The sequence below is a fragment of the Lissotriton helveticus genome, chromosome 7 (genome assembly GCF_964261635.1).
Source record: "Lissotriton helveticus chromosome 7, aLisHel1.1, whole genome shotgun sequence".
In the NCBI taxonomy this organism is placed as follows: Eukaryota; Metazoa; Chordata; class Amphibia; order Caudata; family Salamandridae; genus Lissotriton; species Lissotriton helveticus.
This window is the reverse complement of record NC_136068.1, coordinates 1566286776-1566310095: the sequence shown is the minus strand read 5'-3', so window position 1 is coordinate 1566310095 and position 23320 is coordinate 1566286776. Positions and strand designations below refer to the sequence as shown.

The 23320-nt window shown below is 44.5% G+C and overlaps 1 protein-coding gene across 3 annotated transcripts in view; it reads right to left on the bottom strand.

The window, feature by feature from the left end:
* Positions 1-724: 724 nt before the first annotated feature.
* Positions 725-23320, bottom strand: part of TTYH1 (tweety family member 1) — a 271334-nt gene continuing 248738 nt past the window's right edge. The window contains exons 9-14 of one of the 3 annotated variants that reach the window (XM_078655065.1): positions 21057-21149; positions 19532-19624; positions 8832-8974; positions 7564-7612; positions 3046-3124; positions 725-1467 (exon numbers count right to left, since the gene is read on the bottom strand). In XM_078655065.1, the coding sequence (XP_078511191.1) occupies positions 3086-3124; positions 7564-7612; positions 8832-8974; positions 19532-19624; positions 21057-21149 (417 nt within the window). In that variant the 3' untranslated portion in view covers positions 725-1467; positions 3046-3085. Of the gene's footprint in view, positions 1468-3045; positions 3125-7426; positions 7613-8831; positions 8975-19531; positions 19625-21056; positions 21150-23320 lie in introns of all 3 variants that reach the window. The other 2 variants (XM_078655063.1, XM_078655064.1) reach the window with 2 other exon arrangements.

Sequence of the window (23320 nt, the reverse complement as noted above, 5' to 3'; positions counted from 1 at the left end):
ATAGTTTGCTTTTGTTAATTTTTCTAATTATGGTGTCTTAAACTTTTCAGGCAAAGTCATAGTTAATAGGATCTGTGAACAATCCTGTCAAACCAGACTCATATCTAGTTAAGCTCACGTTTCACTGTCTTCATTCGGACTACTGTATAGTTGAATTGTAATACAGAATATCGAAGCCAGAATATTGATGGGGCAGAATATCATATTTGGGGACAAAATATTGAAGAGGTAAATTCACAGAGGGACGTAAAGATTTACTATTCTTAACTCCACGTCTACTTACCTTTAAGAAAAATATCACCAAGGTACTCTAAATCTGTACATACCTTTCGATATTTTGTCCTTCGGTATTATTGCCACGATATTCTGTCCATCGAGATTACTGCCTGCGACATTCATGCCATAGAGTTGATACAGCCATTGATCTTGGATCCATGCTCTCGATCTGTCTTTTGTGTAGCCATTGTTATCATACATTATTTGGTGGTTCGCTATTGAACTGTTTCCTGGCAGCATCTTTTGCCTCAGCTTTCGAGATTAGAAAGTGATTTTTCAAACATGTGATATTTAGGGGACTTGACTAATAACTACTTCTTGAAAACTTCCTGTCTTCCCCAGCTAGCCTTTATTTGAGTACAGTTAGTATTAAAGTAGGGTTGCGCTTACTAAGGGGCCTGTAATACACTTTTGGTTAGCTTAGGGAAAAAACCAGCCAGGAAAACTCTATTTAAAATAAATGTGGGAGTTTGTTCCCTTTTTTTATTTAAAGTCAACATAAATCCAAGTTAGTGTAAAAGATTCTAGTTAGAAACCCATCATCTTGTTTCAAGGCGCAAGTCCGTTGACAGTGGCTCTGTAGATGTTCAGATCCGCATCTTATTTACTCTTCTTTGCTTCTTTCCTACACTTAACAGTTAATTGCGCTACACACCAGTCAGTGGCATCATTATTTACATTTGCATTTGTACATTAACTCTGTGTTAAAAGACGTCTACTCTCTATGGCTGCCCTTTCCTTTTCATCAATAGCACAAGTGTTCTCCTCTGTCCTCCTGTAGGGCGTGTATCCTGCGACACAGGGTCTAAACACAAACCTCGTGGCTTTACTGTTGTGGTGTGTCCATAGGCACCTCCTACTTCCAGGAAGATGCTTAAAAGGAACCAACCAACAGAGTGGTGCATAGGAAACAAAAGGGATTAGGGACATAGTCTGGACAAAGGCCCTCTTTGGGTGTTAATGCTGACAGTAGCAGCCAGCTGCCTGGATCCTCTGGCTCCAACACCATCTTCCCAACAGCGTCTTGGACAGACGGCTCAGTCCTTTTCTGTGTTGTCTGTCTGTTAGTCGTTGGCGAGCAGCGGGAGGCCTGTAGTAGGGCTTGTCCTAGGATAAAAACTCGGTTCGGCACTGTGGGTCAGTCTCTTCGCGGGTGGCACTGATGTAAGACGTTCGCATGCTGGGAGAGTACTGTGAAGGGATTGCCGAAGGCATAATCACAATCCAGAAGGAAGCATTCATGAAAAGAGAAGGAAAAAATAATTAGGTTTTTAAATAGTGTCTTTGGCAAACAAATTAACAGTACATACTTAAAAAGTGTCTCTTTATGTAGTGTGTATATATATATATATATATATATATATATATATATATATATATATATATATAAACACACTTTGTAGAAATCTCTTTCACTCTCCTTATGAAGATAAAAAGGCAGTATAATATCCCAGGAGCAACTCTAGACCAAACCACGCAATGGATATATGGGCAGTAGCGTGTGACTTTGTAAGGCAAAAAAAGTAAATAGTTAAGGTACATCTTCTTTAAAAAATGTGCTTTGAAAATTCTACCTCAATTCCATTAACTGCCACAAAACCTATAAAACATCTTGCTTATTAACTTCACTTTTGTTATTTATATTCTGACTACCAATATTGCACACTTTTATCTACTTTTTAGTTACACTCCAAATTTAATGACTCTCACTCAGCTCTTAGTGGCCCTCTTATAATTCATAAGGACAAGGCTACATTGATTGGTGCACTCTTCACGCATTGAAGCCTGCGTTCTATTTTAAATTCTCCTTGAGAGCAGTGTCTACAATAACTTTCTTTATTACATGTTCATGTGAAAGTACATTTTGTTCTTTACTAATCCAATCTTACCGGGATCATACTTTTTGAAAAATAAATGTTGTTTTGTGCTATTAATGATTTAACTTCTGTAAGAATTACCAATCAGTCTTACTTTCCAAATGTATAATGTTATTGTAAGCAGTTTTCTAACTAACGGTCTTCTCATTTTCAGAACTTCGTCAATCTTTGAAACAGGAAGTGACAACAGAGGAAGACACTAAATTCAGGCTACAGATGTATTACATAAACCAAGGTCCAAAAGAAAAGGCTGCATTGCCTTTTACTTTGCATCTTCCAGTGAATGCAGCCTTGTATTTAGTACATTTACTATTGCATTCTCAGTTGCCACCTCCTGTATCAGATATTGAAGCCAGTCAACGAAATGATGAGAAGGCTATGTAAGGAACACACTAACAAAAGAGTTAAAAATAAGAAAGGCACAATAGATTTACTGGAATAGCTAACAGAAATTAAAGCAGTAATAGTTAGAAGTATCACATATATTTTATTTTTGGGAAAAGAATGTGTGTCTTTAATCTCTCCAGATCCTGTTAACATTCCAATGCTTCCAGCTCTTTCTGTATTCTATATCTGCCAGTCCGCTACTTCTGTCATTTCTCTGGTCCTCATTATCAAAATCTCCACAGTTTCTTAAGTTAGTTCTGAATGACTTTTCATGTTATCTCAACATACTACCTTTTATAATAAATTGTTCATACAGGAAAGGACAGATGGTGTTATCTAGAACACTACAAATAAGTAAACTAAACATCACTAAATTTAAAAGGTTCTATATTCTTAGACTTATATTCAGGACAATTTAGTTTAATATACATTTGTGACGTGGGAACTGTTGTTTAAGGAGATAATTTCATGTCTAAGCATTGTCTAATCAGGTAAGATAACTTACCGAAGGGGGCGGGGACTGCCTATCAGTCGGGGGGACATTTTCATATCGAGGATTGCCACTGAACAAACCGCTTTGATTCCTGAAAATAACATTGAAAAAAAACTAATAACAAAAAACAGCTACTACAAAAGTGAAGCTATTGACATATCTAAGTGAGCATCAGAGAGGGGCGATAATGGGGTGGAGATATAAAGGAGACAAAGGAACAAGTGTATGTCTGGTTGGCAGCCACTCTGGTGCCCACCAAAGCAAAATAATTATCTCTTCAGCAGAGCTCCTTAATGGAGACTGGACACAATCAGATGAGTTGTGTGGCCTCATTATTTTTGGAGCAATGCCTATAATGAATTTCCTGAAGGCTAATGATCGGAGATCTAAATTTTCTTTTTACCCAAGAAATAGCAATGTTTTTGAAGCCTAGTTCAATTAACCTGGTGCCTGCATACTGTATGCTGTAGAACAGAACTAAAACAGCCTTTCATGTGTAAAGGAATCTTGTCGCTTATACCTCAAATACAACCATATATTGTTGGTGATTATGCTATTTGTATGAATTATCTCAAGGGTATTCTAGTGTCAGGGAAGCATTACTTTGATGAACTTAACTATAATTGATTTTACCTGTGCACCAGCAGGTTTTTAGATCTGGTAAGACGAGATCAAAGAGTAACCAGTGAATGAATATAACGTGAAAAGGTGAGTGAAATGTTTATTTTATTTTTAACACAGGGTAGCACTTAGTGCTCTAAGCAAAGAAGGCTGCATCTTCATTGCAAATGACTAAAAACACTTATTGTCATAGAGATATTTAGCAAAAGGAGTCCTTGTACATTTTGAGAGAGTGTTCTGATTGTATTTGAAGATGAGTGGGGAAAATAAATTTAACCAGAACTCAAAAAGTAAAAAGGAAATAGGAGAGAAGGATATAGGTACTAGAAAGTGGTGTAATACATAAGAGAGTTATGAAAAAGGAAAACAAGTTTTATCAACAAGAGAGAACATGATGAACTCAGAAGACAAAATATTACAGAAGATTAGAAGAGAAAAAGATAACTCAAAGAACTATGTTTAGCTCTTTGTGAGATTTCTAAGAACAGATAATCCTTAAATTAAGACTAGAAAATTCACGAATGTAAATGTAAATGTAAATTGTAAATGGCATATAACAAGTATAATACACGTAAAATATAATTTCCCTTAAACATTCATATGAGTCCCATGTTCCAATCCTTGGTCCCAGGCTGGGAATTTTACAAATCTGATTGGCTGCTCTGTCTTGTGTTTTGCTTACATTCTTGAAAAATGGAAGGAAGGGCTATTCTGACTGGTATCTCACATTACCTCTATTTATTTGTCATGGAAGTACTTTATTTGTAACATTTTGAGGGCACAGGCATTAAGGCTTCCAAAACATGCAGTGGTTTAATAATGGAATTTTAGGACTTCCTCTATCGCATGGAAAATGAAGGGCATCAATGCATCAAAGAAAATTTATATCCACCAGAGGAAGGACTGACTGAGAATAAGTAGTAGTAGTGGGGTTATAGAAACTAAATAAAATAGTGTAAGTAAGGGAACAAAGACAAAAAAGGCTTGCAAAATTAGGCAAGTGAGATACGACAGCAGCAGACTGATGGAAGGGTAAAACGATAGTTGAGAAATGAAATATTCACAAGAAGTGTGATGGAGAAAATATAATAGGTATCAAAAAAGAGGAAACACACTCCTATTACAAAACCCAGTCCAATAGTTCAACACACCTGACACACATTGACTGTGGTAATCGAGAGTCTAAGGATAATTCATAGTTCACATAGTTCAATAGTAGATTAGTTTAACCTCTCTCCCTTGTGTTGATGTCCTTTCATTTCTGGGTCTTCAAAAGAAAAAAGTCGAACAAGAAAGATGGAATAATTTGCCAATGCCACAGTGACTGTCTAAAAAAGTAAATAATGCTGGATGTGTGAGCAGCTTTGATAAAATGTCTAAGATTTCTCAGACTGACTCATTTTCAGTGCAAATGCACTTCTCGTGCATAGAAAGAATAGACGGGACAAAATAGGAGAAAAATAGAAGAAATGCTGTTGTTTGAGATAAAGAGGCAAGTACTCTAGCTAAGCTCCTACTGATTACCCACAAATCTATTCACTGGCACAACTGTCTTTATTCCACAACCATTCTTGCTGCTGGCTTAAGTATCTTGAAGAGTTGTACCCTGCTACATTAAGAACCTCAGATATTTACAAAACATTACACATCTTTTTCGTTTTACAAATCAGCTGCTTGCGTTTGGAAATCTTTACTACTAGAGATTTGAACAGTTTAGGCTATCTCACATTTAATAAGATAATGAGAGCCTGTATTTCTAGCAGTGCCTCGGTTGATTAGGTTTCCATATTAACGCAGGTAATACAGAACTTTACTGTGTGTTTATATTCTGATTTAGTTGTTTCTTTTTTTGCTACATAGAATTATAACTTTATTTCATCATATCTTTAAATATGTGTGTTGTACATGGCTCTGGTGCCATTGCTATATCCGTGCTTTGAAAACAAATAGTACTGCGATAAAAGTAAGATGTATGGAAAAGAAACGAAATAGTGGAAGTATGTAGGTAATACATCTGCAGCTTTAGAGAGGAAGAAAAACTTCTATAGGAAAATGAGAAAGAAGTACGCAGCAGAAGCTTGGAAAAGTGCTAAAAAGAAAGCAGTAATTTGGATAAGACCATAATGGGATGGAGAAAAATATCAAAAGTCATACCCTTACTGTGCTGCATGTGTTACATCACATGACAATAAAATTGCTTTCACTACATCAACCTAACCACTACATCACATAATAAGTATAGCTAAGTAGATGAGGAGTAAAGATTGGTAAATATATACCTACATGATTATGTAGCAATAGGAAATGTAGTAGATGCAATATTATTGTAAATCAATATTATAACCCTCTTACCAGTTTCATATAACCTATGAAAACAATAGAGTAATAAGAGGGCAACAGATCTTTGGAGGACCAAAGACACTTGGTGTAAAGAAGCAAACTTATATATGTTCAAGTGTGATTCAGAAGGTTGCATACACATGGAAGTGCATGAAGAAGACAGTAGCAGCTAAATAGTGAGATAGCAGTCCGACACCGATACAATATGGAAAGTGAGAATAAGGCAGCTATAAAGAAATGAGAAGGGAGTAGATATGTAAAAGGAGTGAAATTCAGCAGTTGCAGAAACTAGTAAGAAGACAACAAGGGTTCTATTGAGAGGAAAGCATCAAGATCAGAAGATATGGAAGATATTAGCAGTACTTTATTTAGGCAGAAGAAGAGGCTATACATAAGAAAGAAAGACATTTATGGAGAAAGGAGACATTATTAAGCAAGGCAGAGTAGAAGATAAGTGCAAAGCGGAAAAGAAGCTGGAAGTTTGGAAGGCTGAAAAGTAGACAAGGTTGGGAAATATACTTAACAAGACAGAATAATAGAAAAAGGAGGAGACAGAGAGACCTTTGGAAGAGAGAAGAGTACAAGGAATTGTGGAAGAGGATTAGAAGGTAGGATTACTGAAGATGGATGATTGAGATTTAAGTAAGATAATAGAGAAGACAGAACAATGAAGGCAGATGGAAGACGGAGAATATGTCCTTAATATGGAAAGGAAAGAAAAGGACATGGGTTTGGAAGAGAAAACTTTGGACCGGATTGGAGATGGGGATTGAAAGAAAGAATTATTGAAGACAAACAGACAATTATGAACGGGTGTGAGGAAGACAGAACTTAATAGAAGATGGAAGGAGTCAGAATTATGAAATATGGAGATGATCGAACTATTGAAGTGGTAGAGGATGAAGCACTTATGGCCATGTAACAGAAGATAGAATTATGGAAGAGTGAAATATAGAAAAACTATGAAAGAAGATTGGATGATAGAATTGATGAAGATTTAAAGTAGTTGGTAGAAAGGACAGAATTATGGAAGAGGGTTAAGGCAATTGTGAATTAGTGAGGGAAGAAATTGCTACATTACTCGGTAAGGCAGCCTTGGGATTTTGAAGAAGAGAATGAAAACGGCATTACATTTATAGAATTGTAAAAGATAACAGAGATCACACTACAGCATGCAGCTTGCAGAAAATGTAAAGAAGCACAAGTGTGGAAACGTTGGTGGCTTCTTCCCATCTTATTCTTCAGTTGTGTTTGTTCCAAGCTATACTGCAGGCGTGTGGAAACTGTCTGGTTCTATGCATAATAGTATTGTTTCGTTATCTGCCATGCCTGGGGCAGATCTTTGCCTATCCCAAGTATATGAGAAACAGAAAAATAGGGGCAAGCCCCTTTGTCCCCATGTGGCTGCCGGCCAGAGTTTGCGGCTACTCACATGTACTGTGAGACGGGGGCGTTGGAAATGGGCGGGGCTGAAACCCGTAGGCTGCTGTGGCTGCCGCAGTTACTGCTGTAACTATAGAAACTGGGCAGGTGTGGTCTGCCTGTCGCGCGGAGCATCTGTCTACGTGCCTGAGGGTTAAAGGGGTCATCCTCATCACCATCGTCGTAATCCGAGTCCCTGTGGAATAAGGACAGAAAAACATATGTATAAGCTACCAGTAAATAGGACAACCCATGGACACCCATCATGCACATTTATTGACATATGATGCCATCCAGAAAGAAACAGTGGTCTTTCAATGCACAAGATGATCACAGATAGTATGTAGATGAATAGCAGATGAATGGACGCAGAAGTGAGGTGTCAGTCAAGATATATACATTTTGCTGCACATCTCCAGGCGATGGCCCTTCATCTCAACAGGGTAAATATTGGTTTAAACTCTATGGCTGATATGGCATAGTCTACTGGTATTATATCGGTTAAGCTGTCTGATTTTTAGGATTTGCAAGGCACAAACATTTCTTTTAGGGCTAACCAAAAAGCAGGGCTCACAGGGCATCTGGTAAAACTAGCTACATTACTGAGTTGAATGGTGCAGCTTTATCAGCTCACTGCCACTGTTGTTAAGGGTACTGCATTTTCAAATCAATGGGTAGACATGAGGTGCCTGCCCTTCACATAACTTTAAAATAGCATGTGTGTCTGCCAGGCAGTGGAGTCTACAATACACCTCCCCTAGGAAAGAAATTACTATGTCGAGTTGTGCAGTGTAGGGCTACATATGAGAAGCTTCCTTTCAATTGCAGTGTCTCACCTCTGGCATTTAGGATACTTGTAAAATGTTACAATGGATACATACAGATAGCCTGACTAAATAGACAGAGCCATCAATCTAGCCAGGTGATACTGACAAAAAGCCTTCCACATGGCACTAACCTTTGTGGAGAATCCATACCTTCCACGCCTGCAGATCTACAAGCCATCAATGCTTTTGACCCCCAATTGACTCAAATTCCAGACAGGTTTGTGGTAAACAAGAACAAATTGTCTTATGGGCAATGTCTGAACAGCTATTGTTTATGCATTTGGTAAGACCCAAACCTTGTGGTTCCTGGTTGCATTCAGTAGGCTGTGGCATATTTGGGGCCACATTAGGATGCCTTTCCAGGGTCTTTCTGATCTGATCCCATAAGTTACTTTACCAGGGGATGTTGCTCTAATCCTAGTTATAGGCTCTATCCACGTCCCCATCACTCTTAGTGAAAGCCTAAGTGCAAAACTACCATTTAGAAGTTGGATTCCTGCAGAGCTACCAGTAAATCGGTGAGAACATGCGGGTGCCCAGCGGTGTGATGGTGGCGGCTAAACCCTCTGCAGGCTGCACAGGACTCACCTGTTCTGAAAGCGTTTCCAGGCGCGAGGCAGGCTACAGACAGCCGTGGTGAATGAGAGCGCCGACACAAAAGAGAAAAGTAAGAGAAAGAGGAGACCTTCCATCCCGTCGTAGCATAATCCTTTCACCCCGTCCACATAGTCCTAGGAGAAGACACCTAAGAGTTAGGGTGCATCTGGCGCATTAAATATAAATATCTGGTACATTGTTAACATCTTGTCCTTTCTACTTGAGATGGTTTAAAAATATTAACAAATAAAATAAGTTAGTTAGAAATAAAAAATGTATGTAAAATGTGGCAAACATACATATCTATGCACTCAACGTTTATTACCGGTACCTACCTATTGTTTAATTAGCTGTCTAATCAAAAAAGATGACACTTCTAATTGCAATCAGGGTCTATTGTTTATTAGCTCTACCTTGCTGCCAGCAATTTCATAAATCTCTCACTTCTACTGACAGAATGTGCTTTTTAACAAACAAAAGCCTGTTTTCTCTGAAACCATGGATTGATTACATAATTCAATATGTTTCTCCTCTTTTTTGCACAGATGATTAAACAATATAGTCCAGTGTTTCACTTGTCAATAAACATTCTCCATTTGGGGAAAAAACAGTGTGTTCATGATAATGACACCAAAATAAACTTTTAATATCAAAAACGCATAACCATTAACATGTGTAATATGTTCCAATATGTTCCAATATTACTATGTCTGGGTTCTAGTGGCATTTACAAACTGGTCTGACTTTTTATGATGCCACCAGAACCTTTTCAATGCTCCATAGGCCCTTATTCTACAATTACCTATCACAGCCTGTACCAAGTACCCATAGAGTCTCCCCCTCTCACTCAAAGACTCTTCCTAGGGCTGTGCATGAGATAGATCCACCTTTCTGTAAATTACCTTTATTGTTAATTTCAAACTGTACGCTCCTCGTAACTGAGGTATGATTACATACCAACCCTGCTTGAGACTTCAGTTTACAATTTAAAAAGCTTTTAAGTGGATGTAGTGCCTGCAGCATATGCAATTTTGGACCTTGGACTACACGTGCCCGACAGATAAAGTACGATAAATTCAACGAGCTAAAAACAATTACCAAATAAAACAGCCTGACACCAATAAATGCCAATAATCGGTTGCACGATGCAGTAAACTCTATTGTCTTCCGTAGCGACTCATTAGATGCTCAAAACCCCATATCCTGCTTATTGGATCCAGTCAAAACAATTTATGACATGTCAACCGCAATTTGAACCAGGAAGAAACATTTTAAATATGTCTTCTACAAAGCATCCTTAGCGCCTTTTACTGTTGTTCATTGTTACTCGCATGTGGAAGTTCAGATGCTTATAATGAGGGAACACAAGTCGCAAATACTGGGACGTAGATGACGCAAAATGACAGAGCAGAAAAGAACAGAACATAAAATAGCATAACATAAGAGAACTTAACATGGACATCTGTGTTAAAAAAGGAGTAGGATGTGCAGAACTCCAAGGTTTCTAAAAGGAGGCAATGGTCATTATTTCCAGCATAATCCCATGGTATGCGACGCAACTGAATTAAAACTGCTGGTTGACTGAGAACACCTGCAGTAAGGCAGGCATCCCATGCTCTGCACCAGATGCCTGGCTGGAGCACCTGCAGTAAGGCAGGCATCTAATGCTCTGCACCAGATGCCTGGCTGGAGCACCTGCAGTAAGGCAAGCATCCCCTGCTCTGCACCAGAGATGCCTGGCTGGAGCACCTGCAGTAAGACAAGCATCCCCTGCTCTGCACCAGATGTCTGGCCAGAGGACCTGCAATAAGGCTGCCATTCCCTGCTCTGCACTAGATGCCTGGCCAGAGGACCTGCAGTAAGGCAAGCATCCCCTGCTCTGCACCAGAGATGCCTGGCTGGAGGACCTGCAGTAAGACAAGCATCCCCTGCTCTGCACCAGAGATGCCTGGCTGGAGCACCTGCAGTAAGGCAGGCATCTAATGCTCTGCACCAGATGCCTGGCCAGAGGACCTGCAGTAAGGCAAGCATCCCCTGCTCTGCACCAGAGATGCCTGGCTGGAGGACCTGCAGTAAGACAAGCACCCCCTGCTCTGCACCAGAGATGCCTGGCTGGAGGACCTGCAGTAAGGCAGGCATCCCCTGCTCTGCACCAGATGCCTGGCTGGAGGACCTGCAGTAAGGCCGGCATCCCATGCTCTGCACCAGTTGCCTGGCCAGAGGACCTGCAGTAAGGCAAGCATCACCTGTTCTGCACCAGAGATGCCTGGCTGGAGGACCTGCAGTAAGGCAAGCATCCACTGCTCTGCACCAGAGATGCCTGACTGGAGGACCTGCAGTAAGGCAGGCATCCCCTGCTCTGCACCAGATGCCTGGCTAGAGGACCTGCAGTACGGCCGGCATCCCATGCTCTGCACCAGATGCCTGGCCAGAGGACCTGCAGTAAGGCAAGCATCCCCTGCTCTGCACCAGAGATGCCTGGCTGGAGGACCTGCAGTAAGGCAAGCATCCCCTGCTCTGCACCAGAGATGCCTGGCTGGAGGACCTGCAGTAAGACAGGCATCCCCTGCTCTGCACCAGATGTCTGGCCAGAGGACCTGCAGTAAGGCTGCCATTCCCTGCTCTGCACCAGATGCCTGGCCAGAGGACCTGCAGTAAGGCAGGCATCGCCTGCTCTGCACCAGAGATGTCTGGCCAGAGGACCTGCAGTAAGACAAGCATCCCCTGCTCTGCACCAGAGATGCCTGGCTGGAGGACCTGCAGTAAGGCAGGCATCCCCTGCTCTGCGCCAGATGCCTGGCCAGAGGACCTGCAGTAAGGCAAGCATCCCCTGCTCTGCACCAGAGATGCCTGGCTGGAGGACCTGCAATAAGGCAGGCATCCCATGCTCTGCACCAGATGCCTGGCCAGAGGACCTGCAGTAAGGCAAGCATCCCCTGCTCTGCACCAGAGATGCCTGGCTGGAGCACCTGCAGTAAGGCAGGCATCTAATGCTCTGCACCAGATGCCTGGCTGGAGCACCTGCAGTAAGGCAAGCATCCCCTGCTCTGCACCAGAGATGCCTGGCTGGAGAACCTGCAGTAAGGCAGGAATCCCATGCTCTGCACCAGATGCCTGGCTGGAGCACCTGCAGTAAGGCAGGCATCTAAGGCTCTGCACCAGATGCCTGGCTGGAGGACCTGCAGTAAGACAAGCATCCCCTGCTCTGCACCAGAGATGCCTGGCTGGAGGACCTGCAGTAAGACAAGCATCCCCTGCTCTGCACCAGATGCCTGGCTGGAGCACCTGCAGTAAGGCAGGCATCTAATGCTCTGCACCAGATGCCTGGCCAGAGGACCTGCAGTAAGGCAAGCATCCCCTGCTCTGCACCAGAGATGCCTGGCTGGAGGACCTGCAGTAAGACAAGCATCCCCTGCTCTGCACCAGAGATGCCTGGCTGGAGGTCCTGCAGTAAGGCAGGCATCCCCTGCTCTGCACCAGATGCCTGGCTGGAGGACCTGCAGTAAGGCTGGCATCCCATGCTCTGCACCAGTTGCCTGGCCAGAGGACCTGCAGTAAGGCAAGCATCACCTGCTCTGCACCAGAGATGCCTGGCTGGAGGACCTGCAGTAAGGCAAGCATCCCCTGCTCTGCACCAGAGATGCCTGACTGGAGGACCTGCAGTAAGGCAGGCATCCCCTGCTCTGCACCCGATGCCTGGCTAGAGGACCTGCAGTAAGGCCGGCATCCCCTGCTCTGCACCAGATGCCTGGCCGGAGGACCTGCAGTAAGGCAAGCATCCCCTGCTCTGCACCAGAGATGCCTGGCTGGAGGACCTGCAGTAAGGCAAGCATCCCCTGCTCTGCACCAGAGATGCCTGGCTGGAGGACCTGCAGTAAGGCAGGCATCCCCTGCTCTGCACCAGATGTCTGGCCAGAGGACCTGCAGTAAGGCTGCCATTCCCTGCTCTACACCAGATGCCTGGCCAGAGGACCTGCAGTAAGGCAGGCATCGCCTGCTCTGCACCAGAGATGTCTGGCCAGAGGACCTGCAGTAAGACAAGCATCTCCTGCTCTGCACCAGAGATCCCTGGCTGGAGGACCTGCAGTAAGGCAGGCATCCCCTGCTCTGCGCCAGATGCCTGGCCAGAGGACCTGCAGTAAGGCAAGCATCCCCTGCTCTGCACCAGAGATGCCTGGCTGGAGGACCTGCAATAAGGCAGGCATCCCATGCTCTGCACCAGATGCCTGGCCAGAGGACCTGCAGTAAGGCAAGCATCCCCTGATCTGCACCAGAGATGCCTGGCTGGAAGCCCTGCAGTAAGGCAAGCATCCCCTGCTCTGCACCAGAGATGCCTGGCTGGAGGACCTGCAGTAAGGCAGGCATCCCCTGCTCTGCACCAGATGCCTGGCCAGAGGACCTGCAGTAAGGCAGGCATTCCCTGCTCTGCACCAGATGCCTGGCCAGAGGACCTGCAGTAAGGCAGGCATCCCCTGCTCTGCACCAGAGATGCCTGGCCAGAGGACCTGCAGTACGGCAAGCATCACCTGCTCTGCACCAGAGATGCCTGGCTGGAGGACCTGCAGTAAGGCAGGCATCCCATGCTCTGCACCAGATGCCTGGCCAGAGGACCTGCAGTAAGGCAAGCATCCCCTGCTCTGCACCAGAGATGCCTGGCTGGAGCACCTGCAGTAAGGCAGGCATCTAATGCTCTGCACCAGATGCCTGGCTGGAGCACCTGCAGTAAGGCAAGCATCCCCTGCTCTGCACCAGAGATGCCTGGCTGGAGAACCTGCAGTAAGGCAGGAATCCCATGCTCTGCACCAGATGCCTGGCTGGAGCACCTGCAGTAAGGCAGGCATCTAAGGCTCTGCACCAGATGCCTGGCTGGAGGACCTGCAGTAAGACAAGCATCCCCTGCTCTGCACCAGAGATGCCTGGCTGGAGGACCTGCAGTAAGACAAGCATCCCCTGCTCTGCACCAGATGCCTGGCTGGAGCACCTGCAGTAAGGCAGGCATCTAATGCTCTGCACCAGATGCCTGGCCAGAGGACCTGCAGTAAGGCAAGCATCCCCTGCTCTGCACCAGAGATGCCTGGCTGGAGGACCTGCAGTAAGACAAGCATCCCCTGCTCTGCACCAGAGATGCCTGGCCGGAGGTCCTGCAGTAAGGCAGGCATCCCCTGCTCTGCACCAGATGCCTGGCTGGAGGACCTGCAGTAAGGCTGGCATCCCATGCTCTGCACCAGTTGCCTGGCCAGAGGACCTGCAGTAAGGCAAGCATCACCTGCTCTGCACCAGAGATGCCTGGCTGGAGGACCTGCAGTAAGGCAAGCATCCCCTGCTCTGCACCAGAGATGCCTGACTGGAGGACCTGCAGTAAGGCAGGCATCCCCTGCTCTGCACCCGATGCCTGGCTAGAGGACCTGCAGTAAGGCCGGCATCCCCTGCTCTGCACCAGATGCCTGGCCGGAGGACCTGCAGTAAGGCAAGCATCCCCTGCTCTGCACCAGAGATGCCTGGCTGGAGGACCTGCAGTAAGGCAAGCATCCCCTGCTCTGCACCAGAGATGCCTGGCTGGAGGACCTGCAGTAAGGCAGGCATCCCCTGCTCTGCACCAGATGTCTGGCCAGAGGACCTGCAGTAAGGCTGCCATTCCCTGCTCTACACCAGATGCCTGGCCAGAGGACCTGCAGTAAGGCAGGCATCGCCTGCTCTGCACCAGAGATGTCTGGCCAGAGGACCTGCAGTAAGACAAGCATCTCCTGCTCTGCACCAGAGATCCCTGGCTGGAGGACCTGCAGTAAGGCAGGCATCCCCTGCTCTGCGCCAGATGCCTGGCCAGAGGACCTGCAGTAAGGCAAGCATCCCCTGCTCTGCACCAGAGATGCCTGGCTGGAGGACCTGCAATAAGGCAGGCATCCCATGCTCTGCACCAGATGCCTGGCCAGAGGACCTGCAGTAAGGCAAGCATCCCCTGATCTGCACCAGAGATGCCTGGCTGGAAGCCCTGCAGTAAGGCAAGCATCCCCTGCTCTGCACCAGAGATGCCTGGCTGGAGGACCTGCAGTAAGGCAGGCATCCCCTGCTCTGCACCAGATGCCTGGCCAGAGGACCTGCAGTAAGGCAGGCATTCCCTGCTCTGCACCAGATGCCTGGCCAGAGGACCTGCAGTAAGGCAGGCATCCCCTGCTCTGCACCAGAGATGCCTGGCCAGAGGACCTGCAGTACGGCAAGCATCACCTGCTCTGCACCAGAGATGCCTGGCTGGAGGACCTGCAGTAAGGCAGGCATCCCATGCTCTGCACCAGATGCCTGGCCAGAGGACCTGCAGTAAGGCAGGCATCCCCTGCTCTGCACCAGATGCCTGGCCAGAGGACCTGCAGTAAGGCAGGCATCCCATGCTCTGCACCAGATGCCTGGTTAGAGGATTTCCAAACTTAGGTAGCCCTTGATTGTGATATTCTCGCATTATTCAATCCAGGCTAAATGTGGCCAGACAGATTGCAAGCATATTATATCTGTCCAAAGAAGCCTTTTACATTTACATCATCTTCCTATGCATTTTAAAGGACAAACAAAATACATAATTTGTTATTTCTTTACCAGTAATTGAATTGTTATCACTTTGTTAATTTATTCTCTGTGTGGCCAATTTACAAAGGGCCTCCGCACTCGTGGCGAGGCCCCACAGTCGCGATGGTGCGGGGCGCACTTATGGTGGGGGGTCCACACTCATGGCGGGACCTTCGCAAGGGGTAACTGCAGTACAGAGGTCCCTGCACGATTGCGGGACCCCTGCCACAAGTGCAGGACCGCCACCACAAGTGCCCCTCCCTCTGTCACGACTACGGGAGCTCTGCCACGAGTGAATAGGCACTCTGTGTTAGGTAAATTGGTACTGTATGAAGATTATAAAGTCGTTAAAGAAGCACTTTTGGAAAGTAGCCTTTGGGTGGCAGTACAAAACACACATGAGAAGGGCCGAGCACATTTCAGAGCTTTCTTGATAAATGCTCCATTGACAGCCGCTGATGAGACAGATGAGAAATACTTCAGGTCCTTTTCTATGTAGCTGGTACGGCTCCTCTTTTACCTCCCATCCCCAACATATGCAGTTGAACCCATGTTAACCACTTGGCCTGTCATTACCCCAGAAGAAATCCCCGCCACCATGAAGTCCACCCACTCAGGGGCCCCAATGAACGCCTGCTACCACCACACCTACTCCAGAGGACCTCAAGCCATCAATGCCATGCTCACACAAATTCTGAATGTCTCCACCTCTTCTGCAACCTTCCCAGATGCTTTGAAACACTGAACTGTCTTCCCATTGCAGAAGAAACCCCCTGCGGACCCTTCAATGCTCACCATCTACAGGAAAATCTCCAGGCCAAGGTCTCAGAGAAAATAATCAACAAACACCTTGCTGAATATCTCAACAACCACCAACTCCTTGACACTACTCAGTATGGTTTCAGACCAAACCACAGCATGGAAACTGCCCTCACCGCTGCCACGGATAACATCCGCATGATTCTGGATAGAGGAGACACGGCGGCCCTCATTCTCTTGGACCTCTCTGCAGCACTTGACAGTCTCCCACCCCATCCTCACCCAACACCTACACGACTTTCAGAATCCAAGGCACACACTCTGATAGAACTGCTCCTTCCTGACTGGAAGGAACCAGTTAGTCAACCTGACACCAAACACCTTGGACTCCCTCGACCTCATCTGCGGAGTTCCACGAGGCTCCTCCCTAAGCCTGACCCTCTTTAATACATACATGATCCCTCTAGCCAGCATCACCGGTTCTCACAATATTCATGTCCTCTCCTATGCTGACGACACACAACTCATTCTCTCCCTCATGAACAAGACACCCAGTACCCGGATCCAGTTCAGTGCCTCCATGACTGAAATCACCCACTGGATGAAGACAAACTGTCTAAAGCTGAACACCGACAAGACCGAAATCATGCCCTCTGGGAAGGGAACATCACTGTGGTACTCCACACTGGTGGCCAGCAGTGCTAGGACTGGCACCCACCAACCATGCCAAGAACCTCTAGATCATCAGCAACAGTCAATGCGATCACAGTCTCATTTTTCCAAATCCTAAAGATGCTGAGGAAGGTTGTCAATTGGCTCCTAATCAGCACCCGAAAAACCATCATGCATGCTATGGTCAAAAGCAAGCTTGACTACGGGAGCAGCCTCTGCATGATCAACAAAAAACTCACCAGAAGGCTGGAGACTATTCAGAACTTGGCAGCCAGACTTACTTTCAACCTCCCATGCCGCGCTCACATCACACCACATCTGAAGAAGCTCATCTGGCTCCCTATTCACAATTGAGCACAGTTCAATCTTTTAAGGCACTCTTTCAAGGCACTACATAAAACTGTCTTAGCATAACTCAACAATCGTATCTGCTTTCACAAACCTTCCAGACACCTCTTCTCATCCGGACTTCTACTTGCACAAGTCCCACGCATACAGAAAAGAAAACCATATCTGGTGGCTGAGCCTTCTCCTATATCGCTCCTAAGGCATGGAATGACCTGCAGCTACACATAAGAGCCTCTTTTTCACTTCTTGAATTATGCAAGAAATTAAAGACCTGGCTTTTCAAGTGGTTCCACAAGGCCCTAGGTGTGGCTAGGCTCACACCTGCCTAGGCCCTAGATGTGGCTAGACTCACACCTGCTCAGCATCAGGATATCCTCCCGGGTGATAGAACACTCTACAAATCTACATTAAATAACATAACATGGATGCATCTAGAACATGAGTACATAGAAGAGTAAGGTGTGTCAGATCTGGAGGAGACCTGATTGCATATACAATGTTGATATGAAAGCAGGACTGGGCTTGCCATTTATCACATCAGTCACTTCCTGAGGGGTTGTTTTAGGGAGGATTGGGAGCCTTTGGAGGCTGGTTTTTGGAGAGTCAAATGTTGTTGCTGATGCTGCTATCATTATCAACAGAGACCTGGAATTTATTCCATTATGCACAGCGGGTCTTAAGCAGAAAGAGAGAGGAGGGGAAAAGATGCAGGTGAATGATAGAGAACATAAAGAAACAGGGAGAAAAAGAGAGAGTAAAGAGAGAGAGGGAAGAGAGAAGCATCGGGAAAAAGGATGGGCAGGAAACGAGAAAGAAAGAGAGAAGATAACAGGCTAGGGACAGGGTTGAGGGGAAAGTACTGGATAGCTTTTGCCAGGGCTGATGATTGTAGTTTTCCTGTCCAGTCCTGGATGAAAGGAAGACTAAGACAGAAATGTAAATTGTACAGAATGAAAGATATTATACTGCTGTTGTTTTCACATTACTTTAAACTTGTTTACAATTTGAGGCTCACAGAGATACGGTAATGTGTGTGTTACTCTTTATTTTCACCACGCATCAAGAGCTCGGGTTCAAATGTCTATAGAGTGTCATAAATGAGGACCCTCAGCTGAGAAAATACACAGAGGCTCAGATTTTGTATTGGATTGCATTGCGTCACACATGATGTTGCAAGGGCAATGCAATCCTTAAGTGTGATTTACTGTGCAACGCAAGGCCACCTTGCATGACCCTATGTTGCTTGGTAAATCTGGAGTAACGCAAGGCAGGGCAAATTGCTGCCTTGTGTTATTCTGCCCTGGGAAGGCTTTCCATGAGTGAAGCACGGGTGTCCTCATGCCTTCACTCACGGATTTTGACACATTCCCAGATGTAGCAAGGCTGATAAACCTAGGAATGGGTCAAAATGGTATGCCCTTCCTTTAAAGGTGCAACGAGAAGAAATATCTTTATTACTCCTTGTTTTTTCCTCTTTCTAAGCGTACTGCCGCACACTTTTAAAAGAAGAAAACACCTCTAGGGTTTGTTTTTGTGGGGGAAGTTGTGCCTTCCTGCACAAAAACAATGCTGCCTGCGAAGCAGACACCCTTGCAACATGACGCAAAGGTGCCTGCATTGGCGCAAGGCTGCACTGAGTGCCCCAGCACAAGGAGAGAGCAGGAATGCACCATATTATTCAAGGCACATTCCTGCCTTCTACATTTGACGCAGCACAGCAAGTTGTCTTGCTGCGGTACACTGCATCAAAGTTTGATAAATCTGGCCCTGAGTTTGCACTGAATGGGGAAAGCAATGCCCTGTGGACTCGTTAGTTCTCTTTCTCTGCTGCTTGGCCACACTTTCCATCAATGCCTACAAAGCGTTTTCCAAATGAATGGTTAAATAAAAGGACGCTACCCATCTTTGCTGTTTTGTTAGTGTCTTTACATTGCGGAAAATACCCTCCTTCCCCGGATGTGGTCTGAATGTAAAGGCGTTGCCTTGATTAAAATAAATGGCACTTAAATGTGTGCAGGGCACTTGCTCTAGAGTATTAAAGGATTTCTGATGTAGGCAATGAGCTACACTCCTGTGTATTTATTAAAAGTAATGGTATATTATGAGCTTCCTCTTTGATCATGAAGTGATAAAGCCTAGCCAGGTGCATCACCTGTGGCCATGACTGCATCCTGCACCAAAGATTATGCACATTATATACATAAGCTGTGTGGCCTGTCTTGTCTTAATGTTCTTCTGCAGGACAGTGTGGCTGCTGGATGTCTGGAAGGAAAGGGCAGATACTAGGCCCTGATGATACGAGTGAGCGAAATGGGGTAGACGAAGCGTCACACAGTAGTGCAGTCTATGCAGTTTACCTTATGCAGCCCCCGGCAGTTGAGTAAGGCCACCAGATGGTGGAAGCTTCCCTCTGTTGTGTTCAACATTGCCTGGGCCGCCAGGAGGTGTTTCTGTCGAGGAGAGTAGCAAAAGAGAACTTGTAAGACTTGTAAAAGGACCCACAAAAATTAGATGTCACACAAGCAATACTAATGCTTTGCTGCCCAATTACATCACAGGAAGTGACATCACAAGACCTTCCACCAAAATGATGGAGTGTTTTTTTTTGGAGCTTCGTATCTGTAGGATATGAATAAACCGTAATTGGCAAAAGGCCCACACATCGAATTCCTAAATGTAACAAAAGCTAAGACACAGTACTTTTATGATACATTTGTCAAATCGCACTGGTTGTAAAGCAGCAAAATATTGGGTGTGGGGGCACAAACTTCATTGCCCAATAGAATAACTATATATCAAATATATTGTGTAAGCGCATAGATTAAAGCATAAATAAATCAGCAAATATTACTAAGATTAGTATATTGCAAAAAAAGTAGTTAGAAATATGCAAAATAGTGGTAGAGAATTGGTCATAAATCTGCACTTACAGGTCTCACATGGACGCTGACTGACAACTTTTAGGAATTCACAAAAATAATTCCTGAACAACACCTCAAAACCTCCCATGTCCTCCCATTTAGTTGTTTTCTAACCTCTTCTAGTATGAGAAGTGGTTGGAAATACTCACTAGCTACCCTCTTAGTATTTTTACTCACAGTAAACTCATTATGTCAGTAAATCCATTAGTGATTGTAAAACCAACTTTTGTGACTTCCAAAACTTGTGTTGCACTCGCAGAAAATGCTGTCTGCATGTGTAAGCCAAACTAACCCATCACATTAACAATGTGAACAGGGGCTGCCTCTGTGAAGAATGATAGGGCCTGCCTCTACACTCAACAAGAAGACTTGGCTTCAATTCATATTATTAAGGTAGTAATTCTTGCATAGGACAACTTTCAGAAAAACGTCATTTTGGTTTTACTCGAGCCTGCCCACTTTGTAAAAGTTCTCAAAAATAACTGTTAAAGTTTGAAAGGGTCTGTTGAATAGGAAAACGCGATTGGTCGTTGTATTCTACATATTTTATTGTAGGATAGCTGCTTCTTGCGTTTGCTCAAAGTGAAATGTCTTCCTACGAGTTTATCAGATATGACGTGCACTATTGTGTGCAAGAGCAATGGCACCTTTATCAGAGCTCTGACACTTGCAGGATTTTTCACCAGGACGCTGTGTAGGTGGCATCACCAACGGTCTGGAATGCCTTAGCTCTTGCTGCCATCTACAGGCATTTAATGTTAACAATTCTCGCAGGGTCCTCAAAGCCAATAATATGTGACCGGAGTGCACATTCCGCTGACACATCATGTATTATTGGACAATACGCAAGCATGACCCAGAGAGAGCAGTTTTGTGTTTTTGTGTTTCAAAGAAGGCTTTCTGGCACTTGATACAGAGGGAAACAAATGCTAAAAGAAAAATAGTTAAAAAAAACTCTAACCTCAGCCGCAGGGAATTGTGGGACGGCTTCCTTCTCCAGTCCGAGCAGCTGCGAGTGGATGTTGGCGAGCGCACGCTGGGACATTGTCAGCCTCTGAAGACGAGAACATATAGAAAGGTGCATCACATGTCAGGAAAAATGCATCTCTGATCACAGTTGAAACTCTTATCTCAAACTCAAAGCACATCTAGCAAGCCATCCTCAGTTATAATTTTCTACTTCTCAGAAGAACATTCAGCGTGCTTTAATGGAAGTCAGAAGATGGATTTTTTTTCAATAGATTTTCTTGACACCAAAACACATCCATTCTTCCTGCACGTTTTCTTTTTATGAACCTTCAGAGGGAATTTACTTGAAAATCCACAGAATAACAGGAAACTATCATTCAATTGGCCGGTTAATGCGCCTCATTTCTCAGTGCAGAATCCGCAGCACAATCGTAAGGAAATACGCAAGACAGAGCACTGACCTCTAAGATAAATACACTTTCTCAAACCTGCACTCTTTTTTTCAGTGTATTACTCCCATTCATATCGGCTTTCTGCTTAAAAAAGGCTGTGTGCTCAGAACTGTATTGTGTTGTGCTACTGTATTTAAAAAATATATATATTTCAACAATCTAAGTTGAGGGAGAAATGAGCACGAGCCCTTTTGACTGGACTCGAGCGACATCGAACACCAAACGCCATGCGCGGGGCCCGGCGTACAATTTAATTCCTGATGACATCAGAGGATTGAACCCTTGTACCACCTTACCCCTCTGTCAACACTTATTTGCTGCTGGATTTATGGGAAAGTGGCAGGAGCGGAAACTACAAAAGGTAAACAGCCATGGGTACTTTCTACAAATGCCTTCATGGCTGCTGACCAGGGCACAAGTCCTAAAAAAAGAAGTGGGGGGACTCTCCAAGGTAGGCGTGGTCACAGGAAGTGACATCACCACAGGAAGTGACATCACCACAGGAAGTGACATCACCACAGGAAGTGACATCTATCATTTGCATATATTGCAACAAAAGTAGAATTAGTGTGTTGAAAAAAGCAGAAGAAAAGCACATACTAGAAACTACAATAGTGATTATCAAAACTATAAAATTTATTACACTACCTAGAACACAACATTTACATTTATTAACAAGTAGAATACACTGTGACCATGAGAGAAAAAAATGCAAGGTGCACACTTACAGTTAAAGCCTTATACTCTGTACATCTGTTATTTCAGACATTATGGGACATGTTATATTGCCACAGGATGTCTGGCCATGGAAAAATGTGAGCCAGCTTATATCATTGTAAGCTATCAATTAAAAAACGACCATGCGTCTGCATATCTTTTATTGTGCTGGGCTGTAGGATCGACCTTTCTAGATTGATTATCATCTGCATGACGATGAGTAATCAACCACCTGTTCACATATGGCACTGGATTCCAAAGAGGAAGAGGAGGACCCATGAGGTTTATGAACATTAATGATTAAAGGCGTCCGATACCAAGGCAGTTTCGTATGGGTGACATTACCAAGTTCATTGTGCTGAAACCCCTTTCGCAGTCACTTGAACTCACAGGAAGTGTGTTTATCGCCCTCAAAACAGGTTGCAGTTGCTCTGGAATGTCATTACCACCATTATCATAGTGTGCCACACTACTGCTATTTTGTTGCTTCTGTTATAGCATCCACATATATGATACAACAAGTAACATTACACCTACAACAAGCCAGGACTATTGGCTTTGTCAATGGCTGTTAGTTGCATATTATTACTGAGGACAATTAAAGTTGTGCTGCTTCTCTGTTCTTGTTTTATTTTAATAGCATCATAGTCTTTCAGGCCACGTAATATCTAATACTAGATTGGCATCTAGTCTCCTTGGGACTCACAAACTTCTTCTCAACCATTTCCCCATACCATCCTGGATAACTTAGCACCGGACCATGCTTCTCATACGCCAGTTTGAGCTATTGACATTGCAAAACACAATGCCTTTTATTTTTGTTTTGCATTTTAAAACATAAATAAAAGGCATTGCAGTTTACAATGCCAATAGCTTAAACTCGCATAAATCCGAGACCTATTGCATTGCAAATGCTTGTTTTTATTTGTCTGTAACTTTTAACCCTGTATATATATATATATATATATAAAGAAAATCCCTTTTTTATGTATGTATGGAGCCTTCCAAATTACTCTGGGTTCTAGAACAAGCTCAGCTGAGATTTCTAGAACTGCATTTTTAGTTTACCGTTTCCTGTGTGTTTAAC